The following is a 23,671-nucleotide window of genomic DNA, read 5'->3' as shown; positions in this document are numbered from 1 at the left end:
TTTTCCAAATGGGCGGGGAAGGAGCGCTTTGTAAGCGTGGCGGAGAGGAGAGTAGCAGTTTCGAGTGCGCTATTTCTCCGTGAGCTCACCTGGATGTGTTGACAAAGCTTCGGAGAGACTTTATACAGTCACGGTCTATTAAGGTCTCCGGCGACGATGAAGGCGGCCTCCGGGAGTGCAGTCTCCAGGGTGCTGATGGTCTCGTACAGTTCCTCGAGAGTCAGGTCAGTATCAGCCTGCGGAAGAATATACACCGCTGTGATAATAACAGCCGTGAACTCCTAGACAGCCAGAAATGAAAAACACAGCAACTCCTGGTACTCTGGATCAGGGATGGCAAAAGGCCTTGATATTATTGAATGGCGGGGCAAGCTCAATGGGCCGGATGGATAACTCCTTCTCCTATTTCTTACGGTCTTATGTCATCGCGATATCAATGCTCTTTTCACGTTCATGGTCCAGGCCAGGATTTTATAATTCTTTGTTCACAGCAATGCCTTATCATTCTTTACAATGCTCCTTGATCGAAAATGAAGAACAAATGAACAATGTTGATTTGCTAGTCATTTACCAAGCGCTAACGCTGAGTATGCATCTTCAAATCATTGGGAAATCACTTCTCCTCCCCGTGCTCGAATTGCCACCACTCAGCCCGAATGAGCTTCTGCCTCCGTGACACTTAGTGAAGGTGGGACGGGAGTACTCGGAAGGTGACGCGGTATTCAGTGAGCGAAACCTATACTTTGCTAATAGGAAACTCCGAAAAACACCTGCCCATGATGTGGATGAAGAGTTTATAGAGAGCATATCGCACCAAAATGTTGAGAGGGCAGCTGCCTGTGGCAGTGTGACGGTGCCAAGTATGGGATGTAAGGAGTCTGGGTTGAGGTGAGAGAACTAAGCTTCTACAATGCAAATCAGTCAAAATCTTCAGTGATGTCTCCGGCGTCAAGCTGTGAGCGCGCACTAGAAATCTAACACAGACATTGATTTAAAATGGCAAAGAAATAGTCAGAGACGTTTTCAGTAAACATCCTCGATGGTTGTCTTTCTGATGTGTCCATCCACGTCCCAACCATCCTCTTCCATTCACCAGTGACGTCACCTGCGGAAACAATACACAACTCATGTTGACTCCGCAGCAACCCGAAGGAGTTGCTGTTGGTGAGCAGAAAGACGAGCGGTGCTTTCTCAATCCGTGTCAAACACCGTGACAAAGCAACCTTGCATACAATTTACATATTTCATATGACCACGGCCCCATGAAAATTGCTCGCTTGATTATCAATATATCGCCTCTCAACGCCTCCTGATTCCAGTCCTACACTGTTACATGTACGTATATTGCTAATCACAATGTGATATGTGCACGGGAACGATCATATATCCTGCACGACTCACAGTCTTGAACGTTATGGATACGTTTCTTTTGTAGCTAACATTTTACATCGAGAGCCGAATATTCTGTTCACTTACCTCTTCAGATCACTGTAAACAGATCGTTCGCCCAGATTCAGTTCCTGTTAAGGTGAGCAAATCGTCAGGATTAGCAAAAAATATTGTCAAAATCAGGACGTGGTAGAGGATAATTGGAAGAATATTGGAAAGGACCTGTCCGTATTTAACAAACTGTCCCTGAAAGAACCGCGGAACAACCAGACCATGATGGAGAGAGGATTTTCGGAGACACGCAGTTATTAAAAATTGCAGGAGGAACCAGACTTCCATGAGTCTCCAGGAGAAGACGCAGGAGAGGATTTAATCAATTCCTGACATGGAGCCCACTCCTCCATTTTATCATGCCTGATTTACTGTCACTCTCAAACCCATTCACCCGCCTTCACTCTGTAACATTCGGCGCGATCAACGCTTCATAACAGAGAACATTGGTCTCCACAGCCATAAGAGACAATAAATAGCTCAGATAAAACACGCTCTTTCTAAAGATATTCCTCCTTATCTCCGTTCCAAAGGGCGTTCATTGTACACTTAGGCTGTGCTCTTTGGTCCGAGACACTCCTGCAATTAGAGATATTTTCTCCATGTCCAGGCAATATAGGTCCTTTAATACTCGAAGTTTTAAGGATCATTCTCCCAAACTGCAGTGTGTAGAGGACTCAGAGTCATTAAACGCTCTACACACGTTTACGCTTTCACCCCTGAGATTATCTCGTTAATTTCCTCCAAAGCCAGCCCGTCCTATCTCAGAAAAGGGCTCCAAAACTGTTTAAAATACCCGGAATGGGATCTGACAAAAGTCTTTAAAATCCTGAGAATCGCATCCTTTGGTTTTTATGATCTGTACCTGTCAAAATGAATGCTAAATTTGCATTTCCTTCCTTATCACTGACTCAACATGAAAGTTAGGCTTTCAGCAATCGTACACGACAACTCCAAAGCTCATTTTCACATGCGATTAATAAATTAAATCTATAAATAAAACGTATACTGATTCTCTTTTGGAAAATAGACTCCGGCTTCACTCCTTCTGTCAAAGTGCACGAACCAATGCTTCTATGTGCTGGGATTTATTTGCCCTTTTTTGTCTGTTCCTCTCATTGTTCCAACTCCTTCTACATACCCGCTGCTTCCAAAGTCCTGAACACTCCCTGCAACTATCTCTCTATCGTTCCCAATCCTGGCCACAAATCCCCCAACTCTGTTGTCGAGATTATTGACTGAAAACGTGGAAACAAGCGGCCCAACACCGACACCCGCAGAACGGCATTGTTCATCGGCAGCCCAAGAGAAAATATCCCATTCATTTCCGCTCTTCCCTTCATTCTAGTCAGCCAAACCTCTGTGCATGCTATTTCTGCCATCTAATACCATAGGCTCTGATGCTCAGTGGCCTGATGTGCGTCACCTTGTCAAAGGCCGTTGGAAAATCGTCAAACACCGTCTGACTCTTTTTTCTCGATCACGCATGTGATTTCCTCCAAGAAACCCGACAGCATTGTCAGGCACGATTTTAGCAGGGGCAAACATTGCTGCCTTCGACCCGTTTCATCTCGTGCCTCCAACTATCCCGAAACCCCTTCTTTCATCGTGCAATCTAAGGCCATCTTGTCATTTGAACCCCAGTCTTCATGAAGAGCAGAGTGATATTTCCAGTTTTCGAAAACAATTAAACAATAATTTGAAGCTTGGGACAACAGTGCTAATTTCTCTACTCCCTCTTCAGCAGCCCATTTCATAAACCTGGCGTGTTGCTCATCTCCTACATTTTGTCCAGGTGACTATTCTAACTTCTTTCATTTCAGCTTCCCATGAATCTTAAACAACAGGTGCAGGAGTAGGCCATTCGGCCCTTCGAGCCAGCGCCACCATTCACTGTGATCATGGCCTATCATCCACAATCAGTATCCAGTTCCTACCTTATCCCCATAACCTTTGATTCCGCTATCTTTAAGAGCTCTATCCATCTCTTTCTTGAATGCATCCAGAGACTTGGCCTCCACAGCCTTCTGGGGCAGAGCATTCCACATATCCACCACTCCCTGGGTGAAAAAGTTTTTCCTCAACTCCGTACTAAATGGCCTACTCCTTATTCTTAAACTGTGGCCTCTGGTTCTGGACTCACCCATCAGCGGGAATATGCTTCCTGCCTCCAGCGTATCCAATCCCTTAATAATCTTATATGTTTCAATAAGATCCCCTCTCAGCCTTCTAAATTCCAATCTTCCCCTTATAACAGTGACTCTAGTCACTTGCGTGTGCTGACACTGACAGATTAATGGTTTGCTCAAAAGAGCGCACTAACACAAAACATTTCATGAGTTTATCCGCCATATCTGTGGCTCCCATTGCTGACCCTTCGAATTCCTTTTTGCTGTCGAAAGTCTCACTTCAGGGGCTTGTTTCTTACTGTGCGAAGTGAAAGCAATTACTTCAGAAAGGATGGCGCAAATATTCCCCTTACCATGTAAATCGAGCTTTCATCTTGTGCATTGTTACTTGTGCCCTGCAACAAAGAAGGTGTACATTTCTATTGTGACGTTTACCCAAGTGCACAGCAATTGTACTCTGACTCTCTACATGTAAACCCTGAGGATATCAATGTTCACATTCATTGGTGCTTGGAGATAAATTGCATCGTTCGCTGTTCGACGCACTGCGTGTTTCTTATTCAGTGTGAGAGCAATATGTTCTCCCTGCGACATCAGGAATGCTTCTGAAAGTCATTGAACCATTCGTCAATGCTCAGTCACACAGGAGAATGACAGATATGACTTGAGGAGCAATTCGCCTTCAAAACCATTCCTCTTGAGACATTTCTCTTAAACGCTCACACAGATCACTGTTGATCACAGACAGAAATATGCAAACCTGACCACGGCTTCACTCTGTGTGTGATTGTGGAGTCTCCGCCTTTACTCACATCGATCGCACATTATAAAGGACTCTTTCATGAAATATATTACAAGAAAGGTAAGTTTTTTTTGTATCGCACATGAATTATAGATTCTGTGGAATTCCGTGGAAGTTTCTGCAGATGCTGGAAACTCAGAGAAACACACCCAGAATGCTGACGGAACTCAAAGTGTCAGGCAGCATTAATCGAATTTACTAATCGGTTTACGTTTTGCGCCGAGACCCTTCTACGGGGCTGGGAAGGGGGCAGAAAGTCGCCGGAACAAAATGGATACGAGGGGAAGGAGAACCAGCTGGGAGCTGAGAGGCGAGGCCTGATGATTGGGGATAAAGAAAGGCTGCAGAAAAAGTAATCCGATTGCAGAGGCCATCGGAGAAGGGGAAGAAGGAGGGGCACCGTGGGAGTCGATGGACAGGTGAGGAGTAGAGATAAGAGGCCAGGGTGGAAAATTGAAGAAGAGGGAAGTGAACAGAAATACCGGCGGGGGAAGGTCGATTTTCATGCAATCTGGATTGGGTCTATTTTGTGTAATATGATCCTGTTGTTTCTCCATTAACTGAACATGAGATCCGGGATCGATCATTCAGGAACTTATTAAATGCCCAGTCAGTTCCGAAGGGTCTGATGGACACCACCGCTCGCATTATTGATGTTCTTAGCTTCCCTTTGCAAAAAACAATGACTGAGATCATGGTCATAACACAAGCACCCAACCTGTTCATTGCTTCGGAAGTTTTCGTAGGTTCGCGGTGCGTTCGCGGTCTTTGTATCCGAGGTGCCTGTCAGAACAAAAGAGATATGTCACAGCGGCGAAGAGCATCAGGAACTATTGTTCAGCAACAACAGACTTCAAAGCGACCACTAAACAGACCGCCATTACTAGCATCAGCTTTCTTCACACCAATCGCCAGAAACATGAAGTGAGGGCCGTTATTGATCAATGTGAAGAGATATTAAGTTGTATAAACGACCATTCCATCCTTCCGCTGATATTGTAATCTTGAACAGAAAATTCTAACTAATTTAATTGGAAAACTCAACCGCAAATGTCGGATTATTCATGACCATTCGCTGAGATGAAAACCTCCAGCCTCCGAGCACTATCAGCTCCCGTATTTAAATCAAATGTTCAGATTTCCATGGGCTCAGTAACAGAACAGTTGAAACGGAGTTCACTCACTCTTCCTTCCGGAATCGATGGCCGTCTCATATTGGGATTGTGGTGCATTTTTGATCCTGAACAAACAGAAACAAAAGGGAAAACATGAATTCGACGGGAAGTTACTTCCCTGCACGGATACACCAAATAGAGCGGTTTCTATAATTCCATTTTGTTCTCTTTAGTTATTCCTTCATACTGTTCCGATTATCGGATGCTCGATTCCAGTGCTACTCGATCTCAGCGACATTGACCATAATGGGTTAAGCAAAGAAAATTGCTTTGGCCTTTTCACATAACTATTGCTGAACGCAAACCTGTTTCAGACAAATGTTCAAATTTCAGGCAACCAACTTTGCCGTCAAGGCGGAATGCTGATTCTGTCCACAAATGGCCCTTCAATCGAGCAAAAGTCGTTTTTGCATAAATCCTCAAGCAATTATTGAAGTAGAAACGAGATTCGGAGAGAAATGCGTTTACCCGCCCGTTTTCCTTGCGATGAACCATCCACTGGCTCCTCCGATCAGCCCCACGCCAAGTAAACCAAGTACAATGCCCACGATTGCGCCAGGGGTGAGGGTGATATTGTCAACTGCCTTTGGTGCTAGCAAAGAAAACAAACGTAAATTTTGCATTGCAAGAACACATCTTCTTCAAAAATGAATATTGATACACGCTGCGGAATATTCTGGCCGCTGGTCTCGAAATTGATTCAATTTAAATTACGTATAATTTTATTCTGGCAAGCCATTTAGAGGGAAGAGTGGAGGTACGGCATGAGGAGGGTGTGAGAGGGAAATGGTTTGTGTCTTTGATCAGTGGGTTTACATGGAATAATGAGAGACACATTCGCTCAGCTTGTGCGGTAACATGGACAGTGAGGTTGCTGTTCCTGTTGGTTACGCCGTTAGTAACCCGGCATGTATAACTCCCAACATTAACAGAGCTCATTGACACGACGGTGAGTTCCTGCCCTGTGTGCAGGAGATTGTTCCCGTTGTACCATGCATATATACCCCAGGGGACTGACAGAGCAAAGCAAGTTAATGTCAGGTTTGACACCATATTGGATACAACTGGATGCTCCGGTACAATTCTGACCTTCTCTGGTCCATGTATAAAGTGATAAAAAACATGTTGATCAGAGTAATATCCTGGTGGATCTGGGATATAGAACATAGAATATAGAATAGTGCAGCCCAGTACAGGCCCTTCGGCCCACAATGTTGTGCCGACCCTCAAACCCTGCCTCCCATATAAGCCCCCAACTTAGATTCCCCCATAGACCTGTCTAGTGGTCTCTTAAACTTCACCAGTGTATCTGCCTCCACCACTGACTCAGGCAGTGCATTCCACGCACCACCCACTCTCTGAGTAAAAAACCTTCTTCTAATATACCCCTTGAACTTCCTACACCTTACCTTAAAGCCATGTCCTCTTGTATTGAGCAGTGGTGCCCTGGGGAAGAGGCGCTGGCTATCCACTCTATCTATTCCTCTTAATACCTTGTAACCTCTATCATGTCTCCTCTCATCCTCCTTCTCTCCAAAGAGTAAAGCCCTAGCTCCCTTAATCTCTGATCATAATGCATACTTTCTAAACCAGGCAGCATCCTGGTAAATCTCCTGTGTACCCTTTCCAATGCTTCCACATCCTTCCTATAGTGAGGTGACCAGAACTGGACTCAATACTCCAAGTGTGGCCTAACCAGAGTTTTATAGAGCTGCATCATTACATCGCGACTCTGGAACTGAATCCCTCGACTTATGAAAGCTAACACCCCATAAGCTTTCTTAACTACCCTATCCACCTGTGAGGCAACTTTCAGGGATCTGTGGACATGTACCCCGAGATCCCTCTGCTCCTCCACACTACCAAGTATCCTGCCATTTACTTTGTACTCTGCCTTGGAGTTTGTCCTTCCAAAGTGTACCACCTCACGCTTCTCCGGGTTGAACTCCATCTGCCGCTTGCCAGCCCACTTCTGCATCCTATCAATGTCTCTCTGCAATCTTTCACAATCCCCTACACTATCTACAACACGACCAACCTTTGTGTCGTCTGCAAACTTGCCAACCCACCCTTCTACCCCAACATCCAGGTCGTTAATAAAAATCACGAAAAGTAGAGGTCCCAGAACAGATCCTCGTGGGACACCACTAGTCACAATCCTCCATCTGAATGTACTCCATGCGCTACCATTCTCTGCCTTCTGCAGACAAGCCAATTCTGAATCCACCTGGCCAAACTTCCCTCGATCCCATGCCTTCTAACTTTCTGAATAATCCTACCGTGTAGAAACTTGTCAAATGCCTTACTAAAATCCATATACATCACATCCACGGCACTACCCTCATCTAGATGCCTGGTCACCTCCTCAAAGAACTCCATCAGTCTTGTTAGACACGGTCTGCCCTTCACAAAGCCATACAGACTGTCCTGATCAGACCATGATTCTCTAAATGCCTATAGATCCTATCTCTACGAATCTTTTCCAACAGCTTTCCCACCACAGACGTAAGACTCAGTGGTCTATAATTACCCGGACTACCCCTACTACCTTTTTCGAGCAAGGGGACAACATTCGCCTCCCTCCAGTCCTGCGGTACCATTCCCGTGGACAAAGACGACATAAAGATCCTAATCAGAGGCTCAGCAATCTCTTCTTTCCCGTCGTGGAGCAGCCTGGAGAATATTCCGTCAGGCCCCGGGGACTTACCTGTCCTAATGTATTTTAACAACTCCAACACCTCCTCTCCCTTAATATCAACATGCTCCAGAACATCAACCTCACTCATATTGTCCTCACCATCATCAAGTTTCCTCTCATTGGTGAATACCGAAGAGAAGTATTCATTGAGGACCACGCTCACTTCCACAGCCTCCAGGCACATCTTCCCACCTTTATCACTAATCGGTCTTACCTTCACTCCTGTCATCCTTTTTTCCTTCTCATAATTGAAGAATGCCTTGGGGTTTGCCTTTACCCTACTTGCCAAGGCCTTCTCATGCTCCCTTCTTGCTCTACTCAGCCCCTTCTTAAGCTCCTTTCTTGCTTCCCTATATTCCTCAATAGACCCATCTGATCATTGCTTCCTAAACCTCATGTATGCTGCCTTCTTCCACCTGACTAGATTTTCCACCTCACTTGTCACCCATGGTTCCTTCACCCTACCATTCTTTATCTTCCTCACTGGGACAAATTTATCCCTAACATCCTGCAAGAGATCTCTAAACATCAACCACATGTCCATAGTACATTTCCCTGCAAAAACATCATTCCAATTCGCACCCGCAAGTTCTAGTCTTATAGCCTCATAATTTGCCTTTCCCCAATTAAAAATTTTCCTGTCATCTCTGATTCTATCCTTTTCCATGATAATTATAAAGGCCAGGGAGCGGTGGTCACTGTCCCCCAGATGCTCACCCACTGAGAGATATGTGACCTGACTCGGATCATTACCTAGTACTAGATCTAGTATGGCATTCCCCCTGGTCGGCCTGTCCACTTACTGTGACAGGAATCCATCTTGGACACACCTAACAAATTCTGCCCCATCTAAACCCCTGGAACTAATCAGGTGCCAATCAATATTAGGGAAGTTAAAGTCACCCATGATAACAACTCTGTTATTTTTGCACCTTTCCAAAATCTGTCTCCCAAACTGCTCCTCTGTATCCCTGCTGCTACCAGGGGGCCTATAGAATACCCCCAGTAGAGTGACTGCTCACTTCCTGTTCCTGACTTCCACCCATATTGACTCGAAAGAGGATCCTGCTACATTACCCACCCTTTCTGTAGCTGTAATTGTATCCCTGTCCAGTAATGCCACCCCTCCTCCCCCTTTTCCGCCCTCTCTATCCCTTTCTAAGCACTGAAATCCAGGAATATTGAGAATCCATTCCTGCCCTGGTGCCAGCCAAGTCTCTGTAATGGCCACTACATCATAATTCCATGTATGTACCCAAGCTCTCAGTTCATCACCTTTGTTCTTGATGCCTCTTGCATTGAGGTACCCACATTTCAGCCCTTCTACCTCACTGTCCTTACACCGTTTATTCTGCTTCTCTTTTCTCAAAGCCTCTCTGTATGTTAGATCTGGCTTTACTCCATGCACTTCTTTCACTGCTCGATCGCTCTGGGCCCCATCCCCCTCGCAAATTAGTTTAAACCCTCCCTAACCATGCTAGCAAACCTACCTGCAAGGATATTGCTCCCCCTCGAGTTCAGGTACAACCCATCACATCTGTACAGGTCCCACCTTCCCCAGAAGAGATCCCAATGATCCAAAAATCTAAAACCCTGCTCCCTGCACCAACTCCTCAGCCACGCATTCAACTGCCATCTCCTCCAATTCTTACCATCTCTGTCACGTAGCACTGGCAGCAATCCTGAGAACGCCACCCTTGAGGTCCTGTTCTTCAGCCTTCTGCCTAATTCCCGAAACTTACCCTTCAAGACCTCATCCCTTTTCCTGCCTATGTCGTTGGTCCCAACATGTATCACGACTTCTGGTTGCTTTCCCTCTCGTACCAGGATGTCGTGCACCCGGTCAGAGATATGCCGGACCCTGGCACCCGGGAGGCAACAAACCATGCGGGTGTCCTTCTCACGTCCACAAAATCTCCTGTCTGCTCCTCTGACTATAGAGTCTCCAATGACGACAGCTCTCATCTTCTCCTATTCTGACTTTCTCTGGTCATCTCTACCATGAGAACATGTGTTGATAAATGTTATATCCGATGCAAATGAACGCGGTTGATTAACTGTGTGCTTACAGTAAACTTGCACGTAGGTCTCTCCAGCTCCACTGCTGAAAGAGTTGCTGGCGATGCACTTGTACGTCCCTGCATCCTTTCTGTTACCATTGATTATAATCAGTTTCGCCTTGTCGGGAGATGTAAATATTCTTCCGTCTTCCTGGATGGATTGGTTATCCTTGAACCATGTCCGTGTCTGAACAGTGCCCGACGCATCGCAACTCAGTGCAATGGTATCAAGATTTTCCAGGGGAGTGGAATCATAGGCCACCACAGTAACCCCGGTCACCGGCTCTGTAAATACAAATAAATGCAAATAGTTTTATACTTGCTTTTATCGACGACATACACATACTTTGTGGATCCAGAACTGGCTTGCCTGCATAAGGCAAACAGTGTTTGTAGACATCTCATATTCTGCATGGAGGTCGGTGACCAGTTGTGTGCCTCAGCGATCTGTTCTGGGACCCTTACCCTTCGTCAAGTTTATAAATGACCTGGATGACGAAGTGGAGGGATGGGTTAGTAAGTTAGCAGATGACACAAAGGTTGGGGGTGTTGTGGATAGTGTAGAGAGCTGTCAGGGGTTACAGAGGGACATTAATAGGATGCAAAACCGGATTGAAAAGTGGCAGATGAAGTTCAACACAGATCAGTGTGAAATGCTTCGTTTTGGGAGGTCACATATGATAGCAGAATATGGTATTAATGGTAAGACTCTATGCAGAGTGGAAGATCAGAGGGATCTAGGGGTCAGAGTCCATAGGATGATCAAAGCAGTTGCACAGGTTGGCCCTGTGGTTAAGAAGGCATACAGTGTATTGGCCTTCATCAATTGTGGAATTGAATTTAGAAGCCGAGAAGTAATGTTGCAGCTATATTGGATCCCGGGCAGACCCCACTTGGAGTACTGTGCTTAGTTCTGGTCGCCTCACTTCAGGAAGGATGTGGAAGCCATAGAAAGGGTGCAGGGGATATTTATAAGGATGTTGCCTGAATTGGGGAGCCGGCCTCATGAGAATAGGCAGAGTAAACTCAGACTTTTCTCCCTGGAGCGACGGGGGATGATAGCTGACCTGATAGAGGTGTCTAAGATGATGAGAGGCATTGATCGAGTGGATAGTCAGAGGTTGCTTCCAAGGGCTGAAATGGTTGCCGCAAGAGGACACAGATTTGAGGTGCTGGGGAGAACGTGCAGGGGATATGTCAGGGGTAAGTTTTACATTACGCAGAGAGTGGTGTGTGCGTGGAATGGGCTGCTGGCAACGGCGGTGGAGTCTGACACGATTGGGTCTTTTAAGAGACTTTTGGATAGGCACATGGAGCTTGGAACAATAGAAGGCCATGGGGAAGTCTAGTAATTTCTAAGGTAGGGACATTTTCGGCACAACTTTGCGGGCCGAAGGGCCTGTATTGTGCTGTAGGTTTTCTATGTTTCTATGTTTTTATATTTGGATGCTGCCAACTCAATTTCGTCGCCATTGCTTGCTTCTATCCCTGTGTGTTTCGATATCAGGTAAGAATCCATTTTGAAGTGAACGTCGGCACAAAGTTTTACTGCTGTTACCTGAGGGGACGGTGAGCAACATACTCTCCTTTCAGAGGTTCCCCAATTATTGGTTTCCCCTTCAGCGAGAGTGTACATTATCTATCAAGACACACTGAAACAGAATTGTACTTGGCTATCTTTTAATTGTCCCGTGGATCATGTGAAAATAAGCTGTCACTGCCCCGTGCAGTTGAGGTCAGAAGTAGAAATATATCGTATTTAATACGTGGCTAAAGATTTGGCGGAGGAGGGAGGGCTTGCGAATTTTGACCATGGGTTTTCTTCCAGGGAGGTTGCGACCGGTAGAGAAGGGAACGTTTGCTCTGAACTGGGGAGGGATGGATATCCTTTTGGGCAGGTTTTATTTTTTGTTGTTGCTGCACGATAGGCTCTAAACTGGAGTTGCAGTGCGATGGGAACCAGAATGCCAGAACGATCCGTGGAGATGTTATGGAGCCAGATATCGGTCAGACGTCGGCTGAACCGGAATGAGGTTTGTGCAATGAGCCAGAATTGACTGGTAGCCTCAAGGGAAATAAAATGTAGTAAGTGATCATAATCTGATGGAATTCTTCCTGAACATTGAGAAGGAGAAGCTGAAGTCAGATGAACCAGTGTTAAAGTGGGGTAAAAGCAATTAGAGAAGCAAGACAGAACGGTTAACCTGATTTGATTGAAAAAGAACACTGGCAGGGATGACGGCAGAGGAGGAAGAAATATTCTAAAGGGAAGATGGCATAACCGTGGAGATAAGGAGAAGTCAACGCCATCACAAAGGCCAAAAGGACACTTTAAAAATTATTGGGACGTTTTAAAAATAAACTAATAGATGGCAACTGAAATTTCATTGAGAATTTAAAGATGGAATGCAAAGCCACTCTAGCCAATATATGAAAGAGCATACGCAAAGGTTCCTCAGATACATACAGTGTAAAACGAGAAGCGAGAGTGGATATCGGGCCGCTGGAAAACTATAGTGGAGAGGTGGTATTGGGCAACAACGAATTGGTGGACGATCTAAATAAGCATTTTGCATACCGAATGGAATTCAGAAAAATGCGGGGTGACGTTATGGAGACCTATCGAATTGTGAAAGGCCTTGTTAGAGTGGATGCAGAGAGGATGTTTCTCATGGCGGGAGAGATTAATATCAAAAGGCACACCCTCGACATAGAGTGGCGTCCTTTACAACGGAGACGAAAGGGAATTTATTTCGCCTGAGTGTGATGAATCTAGAAATTATGTTTCATAGGAAGCTGTAGATGACATGCCGTTACGTAAGTGTAAGGAGAGGATGATAGATTCTTGATTGGTCAGTGCATGAAGGAATATGCGGGGAAGGCTTGTCATTGGGACTGTGAGGAATATTGGATTAACCACGATGAAATGGCGGAGCAGACACCATTGGCTAAATAGTCTAATTCTCCTTCCTATGCCTTATGGTCTTAGGGTATTAACTGCAACAAGTAATTATTTGTAGTTTAATTGACAAGGCAAAACAATTCCGATATGCATCTTTATAGATACTCTTTTTCATCAATATGCAGCGTTGTGGATTGGTATTGTTAGTCAATATTGTAATCGGGTTTAGGCAGTTAGTTCCATTACACCGGCCTGGCTGCACCAACAGCGCATATACGCCCTCAACAAAGGGAGGGACAGACTACCTACCGAACACATTGATTTCCTTGCTTGCGGCACTTTTCCTCATTGTAAACATGTTATAAGCCTCACAGGTGTAGTTTCCCGTCTGGCTCGCAGAGATGTTTTCGAGGCTGAGAAGCTGCCCACTTTGCAGATGGACACCGCTCAGTTGCCAATTCAATTCAGCGTCTGGGCGCGACAGTGTAAAACATGTGAGCGTTATGCTGCTTCCGGCAACGTGAGGAATGGAGGCTGGTTGAGTGAGGATATGTGGACGATCCGGTCCGTCTGAAAGAAACGCACAAAACGGAAGGCAACAAGTCAGCCAGGAAATTTGGCAGGGTTTCTTAGCGAGAGACGCGGAGCAGCCCATCACCAGTGAAAGTTCTCCTACACACCGGCGAATAGGTTCGTCTGGAAGACACGTGCTGTAAGTAGGATAGGAGAGTCGGGAGACACTTTCAGATTATCCCCAAACCCACTTCCCTCTCCAAACTGGAGACAATGCACGCCAGTCAAAAGCGTATCCTTTTGTATAACTTCTCTAAGTGTGTGGTTTGTGGAGAAGAATTCAGGAAACATTCCCAAACAAAATATCCGGCGTCTCTCTGCAGTGCTAAAGAAAGGCAGCTTGGAGATTAGATACAGTAGCGAATGTATTCAGAGTGGATAGGCATCCCACCCAAATTTCATGTAGATCACAATTGCCTTTGATCTGTGGTGATTGGAAAAGCTCAAAACGCATTGTTCTGTGTGAAGACCCAAGTAGGACAGAGCAGTTTATCCTGCACATTTCTTTCATCTGAAGTACAGAAGTGAGCCGACGATGTGGTAGTTTCATCGCCGGCTTAATGCGACTCGGATTTGAGGTTGAAAGTTCAGAATTTCAATTTGAATTCACCAGCACCCGAGATGGGCTCGGATCTGTCTCCCAATTAACTGTTCAGTTACTTCGGTGCTTGTCTGTAGTTGTTTATTTCTAGGGTAACATTCACTGATATAATCCCACTCTCCCGGAACCCCGCATCCAGCAGAATTTGTAAAATTATGTGTAATTACCGGAGACTCGGGATACTTACAGTAGACATCGAGATAAAACGGGGCGCTTGTCAAGCTGTTTATCAAGTTGCTTGCTCTGCAGGTGAAACTTCCGTCTGTCCGTCGCACTCCTGAAACAGCGAGTGTGCTGTTATCGGCACTCAGTTCAAACCTGCCACCGGGAATTATCGGGCTGTTCTCCTTAAGCCACAGGTAAGAGACTTCCGTGCCTCTTGCGAAGCAGGTTATTGCGACGCTGTCACTGTACTCTATCAGACTGGAGGCATTAGATGTTACGGTGACATTGGAAACAGGTTCTGTTAAAACATAGGCGATTGGTTAGTGCTCAGCTCAGGAATGTAATCTGGAAGTTTATGGATCCAGTTCCATATCTGAAAATGAAATCAAACATTTATCATTCCATAATAAGTTAACATTAAACAATAATTCCATTTGATGGTCATAAGGTTTGATATAAAATATTTGGACCTGAGACACGTCTCTTCATTCTTCATTCTCCGCTCACTCAGAGCCAGTATTCTGAAATTCTCTCCCTTCAGGCTTATCCATGGCGTGATAGGTCGTCTCAGAGGCCCTTCGGCCGATTTCCTTCATGATGACCAGGATGTCTCTCTGAACTATTCCCATTTGCCTGCGACTGGACCGTGTACAAGCTGTTATATCCTTTTACTATCTAAATGATTTCTGAACATTAAAGTTGCACGCACCCCCAGCATTCCCTCTGGCAGTTCCTAACACTTACGAAACACAGGTTGCATGAAGATGTCGCTATTTGGGATCCTTTTAAATTATACCTCACTCGGTATCAATCTATTTTCTTTATTTTATACCCCTCCTTCTGAGAAATACGTGAACATCGAGATAAGCTGTTCCCCTCGTGCTCTTTACTAACGTTTATATGGTCATGCAACGGCCTCACACCCTCCCAGATTAAGGTCTTGGTCGAACAAGTCGTCTAACTTCAAAGGTTGCCCATTCTGTTTGCATCCTTGTGAATATTTTATGCACCGTTTGCAGCTTAATGGAATTATTCTCATTCTATGTAAAGATGAATGATTGGCTTTATGATCATGAAAAAAAATATGCAGGTTGTCGACTCCGTCTATGACTCGCATAATCTTATTGCCCGTGCCCTCTGACTCAGGCAGCATCCTTGTCAGCCACCTCTGCGCCGTCTCTAATGCCTCCACAACCTTCATAAACAGCGAAACTTTCCCATTTTAAATAGTGAAGCATTATCTGGTCACCAGCCCTCCTGGACCTCATTTCTTAGGAGAGGGGATAGGAAGATATTTGCCATTGGTCTCCTCACTCTCTGAATAGGAGTGTGGATTTATCCACTTTATTGATCTTCTGGAGAGCCAATACTCCTAGCTCCATTTTGAGTTCTCTGCTAGTTTATTTTTTTTTTAGCTATTAAATAACCAAGAATCATTTTTTACTTTGGATTCCTAATCCTTACATTTTATTTTCCTGGGTAAATTCACTGCTGTCTCGTAATTTAAAGAGCTCTGATAGTCAGACGCTTATCCTTCCTTCTACTGGAACAAACGTCCTGTCTATTGTGCACTGGGCAGTTGGTGCTTAAGGAGTTCCACGTGGCAGGTGTGGACGTCCCTAAAGTCAGCTGTTTAAAATGACTCTCCCAAGATCCCGCCTATTGGAGTCATAATTGGCACTGATCAAATTTAATTTCTCCCGCAATGTCTACACCGAACCTCATTCATCGCTATCTTAAAACTGAAGGGATTATGATCATTGTGAGATCTTGTAGCATATGTACGTTACGGGAAAAAATGTGCTGAATGATGGATATTTGGTAATTGTGTTCCATTTATCATGACGAGTGGAAAGCACAAGCTGGGAAACCCCCGGCCAGAGAGCGTGTTTTCAGTTACAGGAACAGTATTTAAGGGACTTCTAAGAGACAAAGCCTACCATCATTCTGATAGTCAAGGCTTGATCATGAATGGTCAGTGTGGTAATTCTGCGCGTCTGACAAAGCATTTCGATTTGCCCAAATTCTCTCTGCAATCTTTGACAATCCTCTACACTATCTACAACACCACCAACCTTTGTGCCGTCTGCAAACTTGCCAACCCACCCTTCTACCCCCACATCCAGGTCGTTAATAAAAATCACGAAAAGTAGAGTTCCCAGAATCGTTCCTTTTGCGAACGACTTGTCACAATCCTCCTATCTGAATGTACTCCCTCCACCACCACACTCTGCCTTCTGCCGGCAAGCCAATTGTGAATCCACCTGGCCAAACTTCCCTGAATCCCATGCCTTCTCACTTTCTGAATAAGCCTACCATGCGGAACCTTAACAAATAACTTAGTCAAATCCATCTAGATCACATCCACTGGACTACTGCCATCTATATGCCTGGTCACCTGCTCAAAGAACTCTATCAGGCTCCTTACACACGACCTGCCCTTCACAAATCCAGGCTTAATGTCTCTAATCAGACCATGATTCTCGAAGTGCCCATATATCCTATCTCTAAGAATATTTTCCAACAGCTTTCCCACCACAGACGTAAGACTCACTGGTCTATAATTACCCGGACTATCACTACTACCTTTTTTGAACAAGGGGACAACATTCGCCTCACTCCAATCCTCCGGTACCATTCCCGTGGACAACGAGGACATAAAGATCCTAGCCAGAGGCTCAGCAATCTCTTCTCTCGCCTCGTGGAGCAGCCTGGGGAATATTCCGTCAGGCCCCGGGGAATTATCTGTCCCAATGTATTTTAACAACTCCAACACCTCCTCTCCCTTAATATCAACATGCTCCAGAACATCAACCTCACTCATATTGTCCTCACTATCATCAAGTTCCCTCTCATTGGTGAATACCGAAGAGAAGTATTCATTGAGGACCTCGCTCACTTCCACAGCCTCCAGGCACATCTTCCCACCTTTATCTCTAATCGGTCTTACCTTCACTCCTGTCATCTTTTTTTTCTTCACATAATTGAAGAATGCCTTGGGGTTTTCCTTTACCCTACTCGCCAAGGCCTTCTCATGTTCCCTTCTTGCTCTTCTCAGCCCCTTCTTAAGCTCCATTCTTGCTTCCCTATATTCCTCAATAGACCCATCTGATCCTTGCTTCCTAAACCTCATGTATGCTGCCTTCTTCCACCTGACTAGATTTTCCACCTCACTTGTCACCCATGGTTCCTTCACCCTACCATTCTTTGTCTTCTTCACCGGGACAAATTTATCCCTAACATCCCGCAAGAGATCTCTAAACATCGACCACATGTCCATAGTACATTTCCCTGTGAAAACATCTTCCCAATTCACACCCGCAAGTTCTAGCCTCATAATTAAACACTTTCCTGTCCTCTGCGACCTGACCCTCTCTCAACTGGTCAACTGGCCAATCAGAGGCAGTCTGGAGACCTAATTAATCTACCAGCCAATCAATGGCAAGCTCGAACGGGTCAACCGACCGATTGGAGGCCAACTTGGGCGCTCAATTGGTCAACCAACCAATCCCAGCCTACGCCGGAGACTCAATGGGTCAACTGGCCAATGGGATGCCGGTCCGCAACTCCAAATGGGCAACCGGCCAATTGGAGCCCGAGGTGAAGCCCCAACTGGTCAGCCAGCCACTCAGAGGCCTCTCCTCATGAACTTTCAGGGATCTGTGGACATGTACCCCCAGATCCCTCTGCTCCTCCACACGACCAAGTATCCTGCCATTTACCTTGTACACTGCCTTGGAGTTTGTCCTTCCAAAGTGTACCACCTCACACTTCTCCGGGTTAAACTCCATCTGTCACTTCTCAGCCCACTTCTGCATCCTATCAATGTCTCTCTGCAATCTTTGACAATCCTCTACACTATCTACAACATCACCAACCTTTGTGTGGTCTGCAAACTTGCCAACCCACCCTTCTACCCCGACCTCCAGGTCGTTAATAAAAATCACGAAAAGTAGAGGTCCCAGAACAGATCCTTGTGGGACACCACTAGTCACAATCCTCCAATCTGAATGTACTCCCTCCACCACCACCCTCTGCCTTCTGCAGGCAAGCCAATTCTGAATCCACCTGGCCAAACTTCCCTGGATCCCATGTCTTCCAACTTTCTGAATAAGCCAACCGTGTCAAATGCCTTACTAAAATCCATATAGATCACATCCACTGCACTACCCTCATCTATATGCCTGGTCACCTCCTCAAAGAACTCTATCAGGCTTGTTAGACACGATCTGCCCTTCGCAAAGCCATGCTGACTGTCCCTGATCAGACCATGATTCTCTAAATGCCTATAGATCCTATCTCTAAGAATCTTTTCCAACAGCTTTCCCACCAGAGACGTAAGGCTCACTGGTCTATAATTACCCGGACTATCACTACTACCTTTTTTGAACAAGGGGACAACATTCGCCTCCCTCCAATCCTCCGGTAACATTCCCGGAGAGAACGAGGACATAAAGATCTTAGCCAGAGGCTCAGAAATCTCTTCCCTCGCCTCATGAAGCAGCCTGGGGAATATTCCGTCTGGCCCCGGGGACTTAACCGTCCTAATATATTTTAACAACTCCAACACCTCCTCTCCCCTAATATCAACATGCTCCAGAAAATCAACCTCACTCATGTGGTCGTCACCGTCATCAAGTTCCCTATCGGCCCTACCTTCACTCCTGTCATCCTTTTGTTCTTCACATAATTGAAGAATGCTTTGGGGTTTTCCTTTACCCTACTCGCCAAGGCCTTATCATGCCCCTCCTTGCTCTTCTCAGCCCCTTCTTAAGTTCCTTTCTTGCTTCCCTATATTCCTCAATAGACCCATCTGATCCTTGCTTCCTAAACCTCATGTATGCTGCCTTCTTCCACCTGACTAGATTTTCCACCTCACTTGTCACCCATGGTTCCTTCACCCTACCATTCTTTATCTTCCTCACCGGGACAAATTTATCCCTATCATCCTGCAAGAGATCTCGAAACATGCATCACATGTCCTTAGCATATTTCCCTGTAAAAACATCATCCCAATTCACTCCCGCAATTTCTAGCCTTATAGCCTCATGATTTGCCCTTCCCCAATTAAAGAAAAAAAATCATGTCCTCTCTGTTTCTATCCTTTTCCATGATAATTCTAAAGGCCATGGAGCGGTGGTCACTGTTTCCCAGATGCTCTCCCACTGAGAGATTTGTGAGCTGACCTGGTAAGTTAATTAACACTAGATCTAGCATGGCATTCCCCCTAGTCGGCCTGTCAGCATACTGTGACAGGATTCAGTCCTGGACACACTTAACAAACTCTGCCCCGTCCAAACCCTTGGAACTAATCAGGTGGCAATCAATATGAGGGAAGTTGAAGTCACCCATGATAACAACCCTGTTATTTTTGCACCTTTCCAAAATCTGCCTCCCAGTCTGCTCCTCTGTATCTCTGCTGCTACCAGGGGGCCTATAGAATACCCCCAGTAGAATAACTGCTCCCTTCCGGTTCCTGACTTACACCCACCCTGACTCAAAAGGGGGTCCTGCTACATTACTCACCCTTTCTGTAGCTATAATAGTATCCCTGACCATTAATGCCACCCCTCCTCCTCTCCCACCCACATCCCCTTTAAAGCACTGAAATCCAGTAATATTGAGAATCTATTCCTGCCCTGGTGCCAGCCAAGTCTCTGTAATGGGCACTACATCATAATTCCATGTATGTATCCAAGCTCTCAGTTCATCACCTTTATTCCTGATGCTTCTTGCATCGAGGTACACACATTTCAGCCCTTCTACATTACTGTCTTTACCGTTTATTCTGCTGCTCTTTCCTCAAAGCCTCTCTATATGTTAGATCTGGCTTTATTCCATGCACTTCTTTCACTGGTCCCAGCCCCCTTGCAAATTAGTTTAAACCCTCCAGAAACATTTTAGCAAACCTACCTGCAAGGAATATGTTTGGAGTGTTTTGACTGAACGGAGCAACTGAGAATAGCGAGGAGTTGCAGAGGTCGGCATGGACATGTTGGGCCGAAGGGACTGCTTCCTTGCTGTTTTAATCTATGACTCCATGGCATTTCATATTTCAATAACAAACCCGACAGAAATGTCAAATCAATGGAGCTCGTGAAGGAGGAAGAAGGAAATAATTCACTTCAGGCAAGGGTCACTTGGCAATGAGAAAGATGTTGCATAACCACTGGTAAACACAGAACAGAACTGCTGGCAACGGTGTCCAATATCATCCAGATAAACTATGGTTACTGAAATGATTCAAAGTTCAGTGTTATTGTTAATGCTATGGAGGGAATGGAAGTTGTTATCACACAAAAACTAACAGATTTAAACTGGGGCTCGTCTTAAAAGCATGCGTCGCCAGCCCAACACTGCGTAATGACACGGATCAAAATAAACTCTGTGTTTATAGATACACAACTCAGACACTTTTAGCCCACCTCTCAGGATAGTACGAACTGTACCCCGGAAGAAATAGTTTCGTGTAATTGAGCTGGATCGTTCGTTTGCATTGTTAAAAGCCACACGCGTAGAAGAAAATGTTGGGGATAAATCGACAAGTATGAGGCGCTGTCCAAATTATTAAAAAAAGGGACCACAGGGTTCTGAAACAGACGTAAAGGGGAAAATCGTGTTTGACCCCGTCCCGTCTGCGGCACGTTCTGATTTTATTGATTTTCCTGGTCCACCTCAATCAAAGGCAAAGTCTGTTTGCAGAATATCATTCACGACTCCAACCCAGGGTTTGTATTCCGTCTTCAAGAAACTACATTTGACTGAAAGCAGGGAGGTCAAGGGGCGGAAAATACTAAGCGCTTCCACGTAACCACACCCCAAAATAGAGGAAGTTGGTATGGAAATAATCTAATTTCAATCGCAATGAAGGCACAGAAACGGGTATATTTCATCAGGAGTTTGAGGCGCCCTGATATGAAGCTAAAGAAACCCACAAATTTCTACAGATGCACCTAGCGGATCATTCTAACTGTTTGCAGGACATGTTGGTCTTGGACCCAGCACATAAATGTATTTGCGAAGATTACACGACAGCGTCTCTACTTTCTTTGGAGACTGCGGAGATTCGTCATGACATCTAAAGCATTGTCAACTTCTATATATGTGTAATGTTGAGTGTTTTGGCCTGCTGCCTCACGGTCTGGTATGAGGAAAATCAATGCCTTTGAATGGAAAATCCTACAAAAATTAGTGGGTGCGGCCCAGCCCGTCACGGGTAAATCCCTCCCAACCATTGAGCGCATCTCCTTGAAGCGCCGTCGTAGGAAAACAGCACCCGTCATCAAAATCCTCCCGGGAGGGGGACGAAGACGGCAGCGCGCGCGGCCACTCCGGTGGTGATGTCTGTTATCTGTCAAGTAGAGAATCGTGCACAATTCGGATTTGATGGAGACGGACGTGCAAGCCAGCGCGACATCTGGAAAAGTTCTGAAATGCCCACTTTGCTGCGGCCGCTACTGTGTGGTAAGCGGAATCTCCGGAGCTGAAAGCTCCGTAATCTTCGGCTTTGCGTGTTTCAGCGGCCGGGGAGAGGTCGAAGGCGCTCGGCAGAGGATGGCGCTCGGGAGACTGTATCGGAGAGGCTGGTCGGAGACTAGAAGATTTCGGACGAATAGACTCAGTGTCGGCTGTGGTCGGCTTCTTCCAAGGCATTGGCATGTTGACGGTGCCTTGAGGTTTATGGCAGGGAGTTTCTCCCTTTTGCCGCCGACTTCGGGGACTCGGGAGTCCATCGAGTCGGGACTTTGAGAATTTTTTTTACTGTGTCCATGGTCTGTTATTCATCAAATTATGGTATTGCTTTGCACTGATGTAACTATATGTACTAATTATGTGGTTCTGTCAATGTTTGTCTTTGGTCTGTCTTGTTTTCTGTGATATCACTCAAGAGAAACATTGTATCATTTCTTAATGCATGTATGCATTTCTAAATGACAATAAAAGAGGACTGAGTGTTCTCGTAATCTAAAATATCCTCACCACCCAGGACTTCTCGATATACGGCATCAGCTAGAAGTTAAAAAAAACCTCAGGACTCGCACCACTGGGTTCAGGAACAGTTACAACCCTTCAGGCATCAGGCTCTGAAGGAAAGTGGGTAACCACACTCACTTGCCCATCCAGTGATATGTTCCCACAACCAATGATCTCACTGTGCAGACATTTTATTTCGTCATTTCATGCTCTCATTATTTATTACTATTTATTTATATTAGTATTTTCACAGAATGTTGTCTGGTCCACTCTCGTGGATTGTTCATTGATCCTGTCATAGTTACTAATCTGCAGCTTTGCAGGTTGTGAGTGAAAGTTGAGCAGTCTGAAATGTGGGATTCGTAGGATTCTTCTTGCATTCACAGACACCGATCATCGCCAAGGCCTTTCCGGGAAGCACTTCAAGCTAAATCTAACACGAAACTGTGTTGTTTACTCGGTTTAGTTTTCATTCGGAATGATCCGCCATCCAGTAACGAACAGCAAGCATTACATGACACCAGGAATAAACTGAAAGTTATAATGCGAGATCGCATGACTGTGTATAACTCTGTCTCACTTACCAATAACACGCAGAGTGACGGTCGTTGAGTTTTGGGAGCCACCCACTGGAACCATAGTCACACGGTATTCCCCACTGTCCGACATGTTCACCGACTTCAGCAGAAGCGACCTATTGGAGATGAATAACTCAGCCCGCGATGTATAGGCATTGTCAACAAACACGGCTTTACCGATCCACTGGACGACTGTTTTCCCTTTAAAAACCCAGTTTCCACTGTTGACATTGCCCGACGGCCGCACGGAAAAGAGCGCATCTCCCCCGACGGTGACATTTATCTGGCTGTGCTCAACGTATATGGTGAACTGCTGAGACTGACCTGAGGAAGAGAAAATGGTATGAGGGAAAAGAGACAGATGCGGAGAGACTGCAGAGCTGTACTGGGCTCAATCAGCACCGACAGCTGAGACTGTACTTAGCTCAGTTAGATCGTCTCCTGTAACCCGCCCTTCTTTCCTCCAACCACCCGCCACTCTTGTTGATCGGACCACGGACGATTGGAGAGAGTGATCCTCACCCGCCGTTATGCAGAGACAGAGAACGAGCGCTGCGAAAGGCAGTCCCGACAT

At 45.6% G+C, this 23,671-nt stretch overlaps 1 protein-coding gene across 1 annotated transcript; it reads right to left on the bottom strand.

Moving 5' to 3' along the window:
• LOC140207879 (cell adhesion molecule CEACAM1-like) lies at positions 1-23,671 on the bottom strand. The gene is made up of 11 exons (XM_072276425.1): positions 23,620-23,671; positions 23,104-23,421; positions 14,568-14,843; positions 13,516-13,776; positions 10,314-10,589; positions 6,015-6,138; positions 5,556-5,611; positions 5,090-5,154; positions 3,923-3,964; positions 1,477-1,520; positions 1-1,105 (listed from the first exon to the last, which is right to left on the bottom strand). The coding sequence occupies exons 1-11, from the start codon at positions 23,669-23,671 to the stop codon at positions 1,102-1,104; spliced, it is 1,518 nt and encodes a 505-aa protein (XP_072132526.1). The 3' UTR covers positions 1-1,101.

The sequence above is a fragment of the Mobula birostris genome, chromosome 13 (assembly GCF_030028105.1).
Source record: "Mobula birostris isolate sMobBir1 chromosome 13, sMobBir1.hap1, whole genome shotgun sequence".
NCBI classification, from domain to species: domain Eukaryota; kingdom Metazoa; phylum Chordata; class Chondrichthyes; order Myliobatiformes; family Myliobatidae; genus Mobula; species Mobula birostris.
The sequence above is the reverse complement of the archived record's forward strand: the minus strand, read 5'-3'. Positions and strand labels throughout refer to the sequence as shown.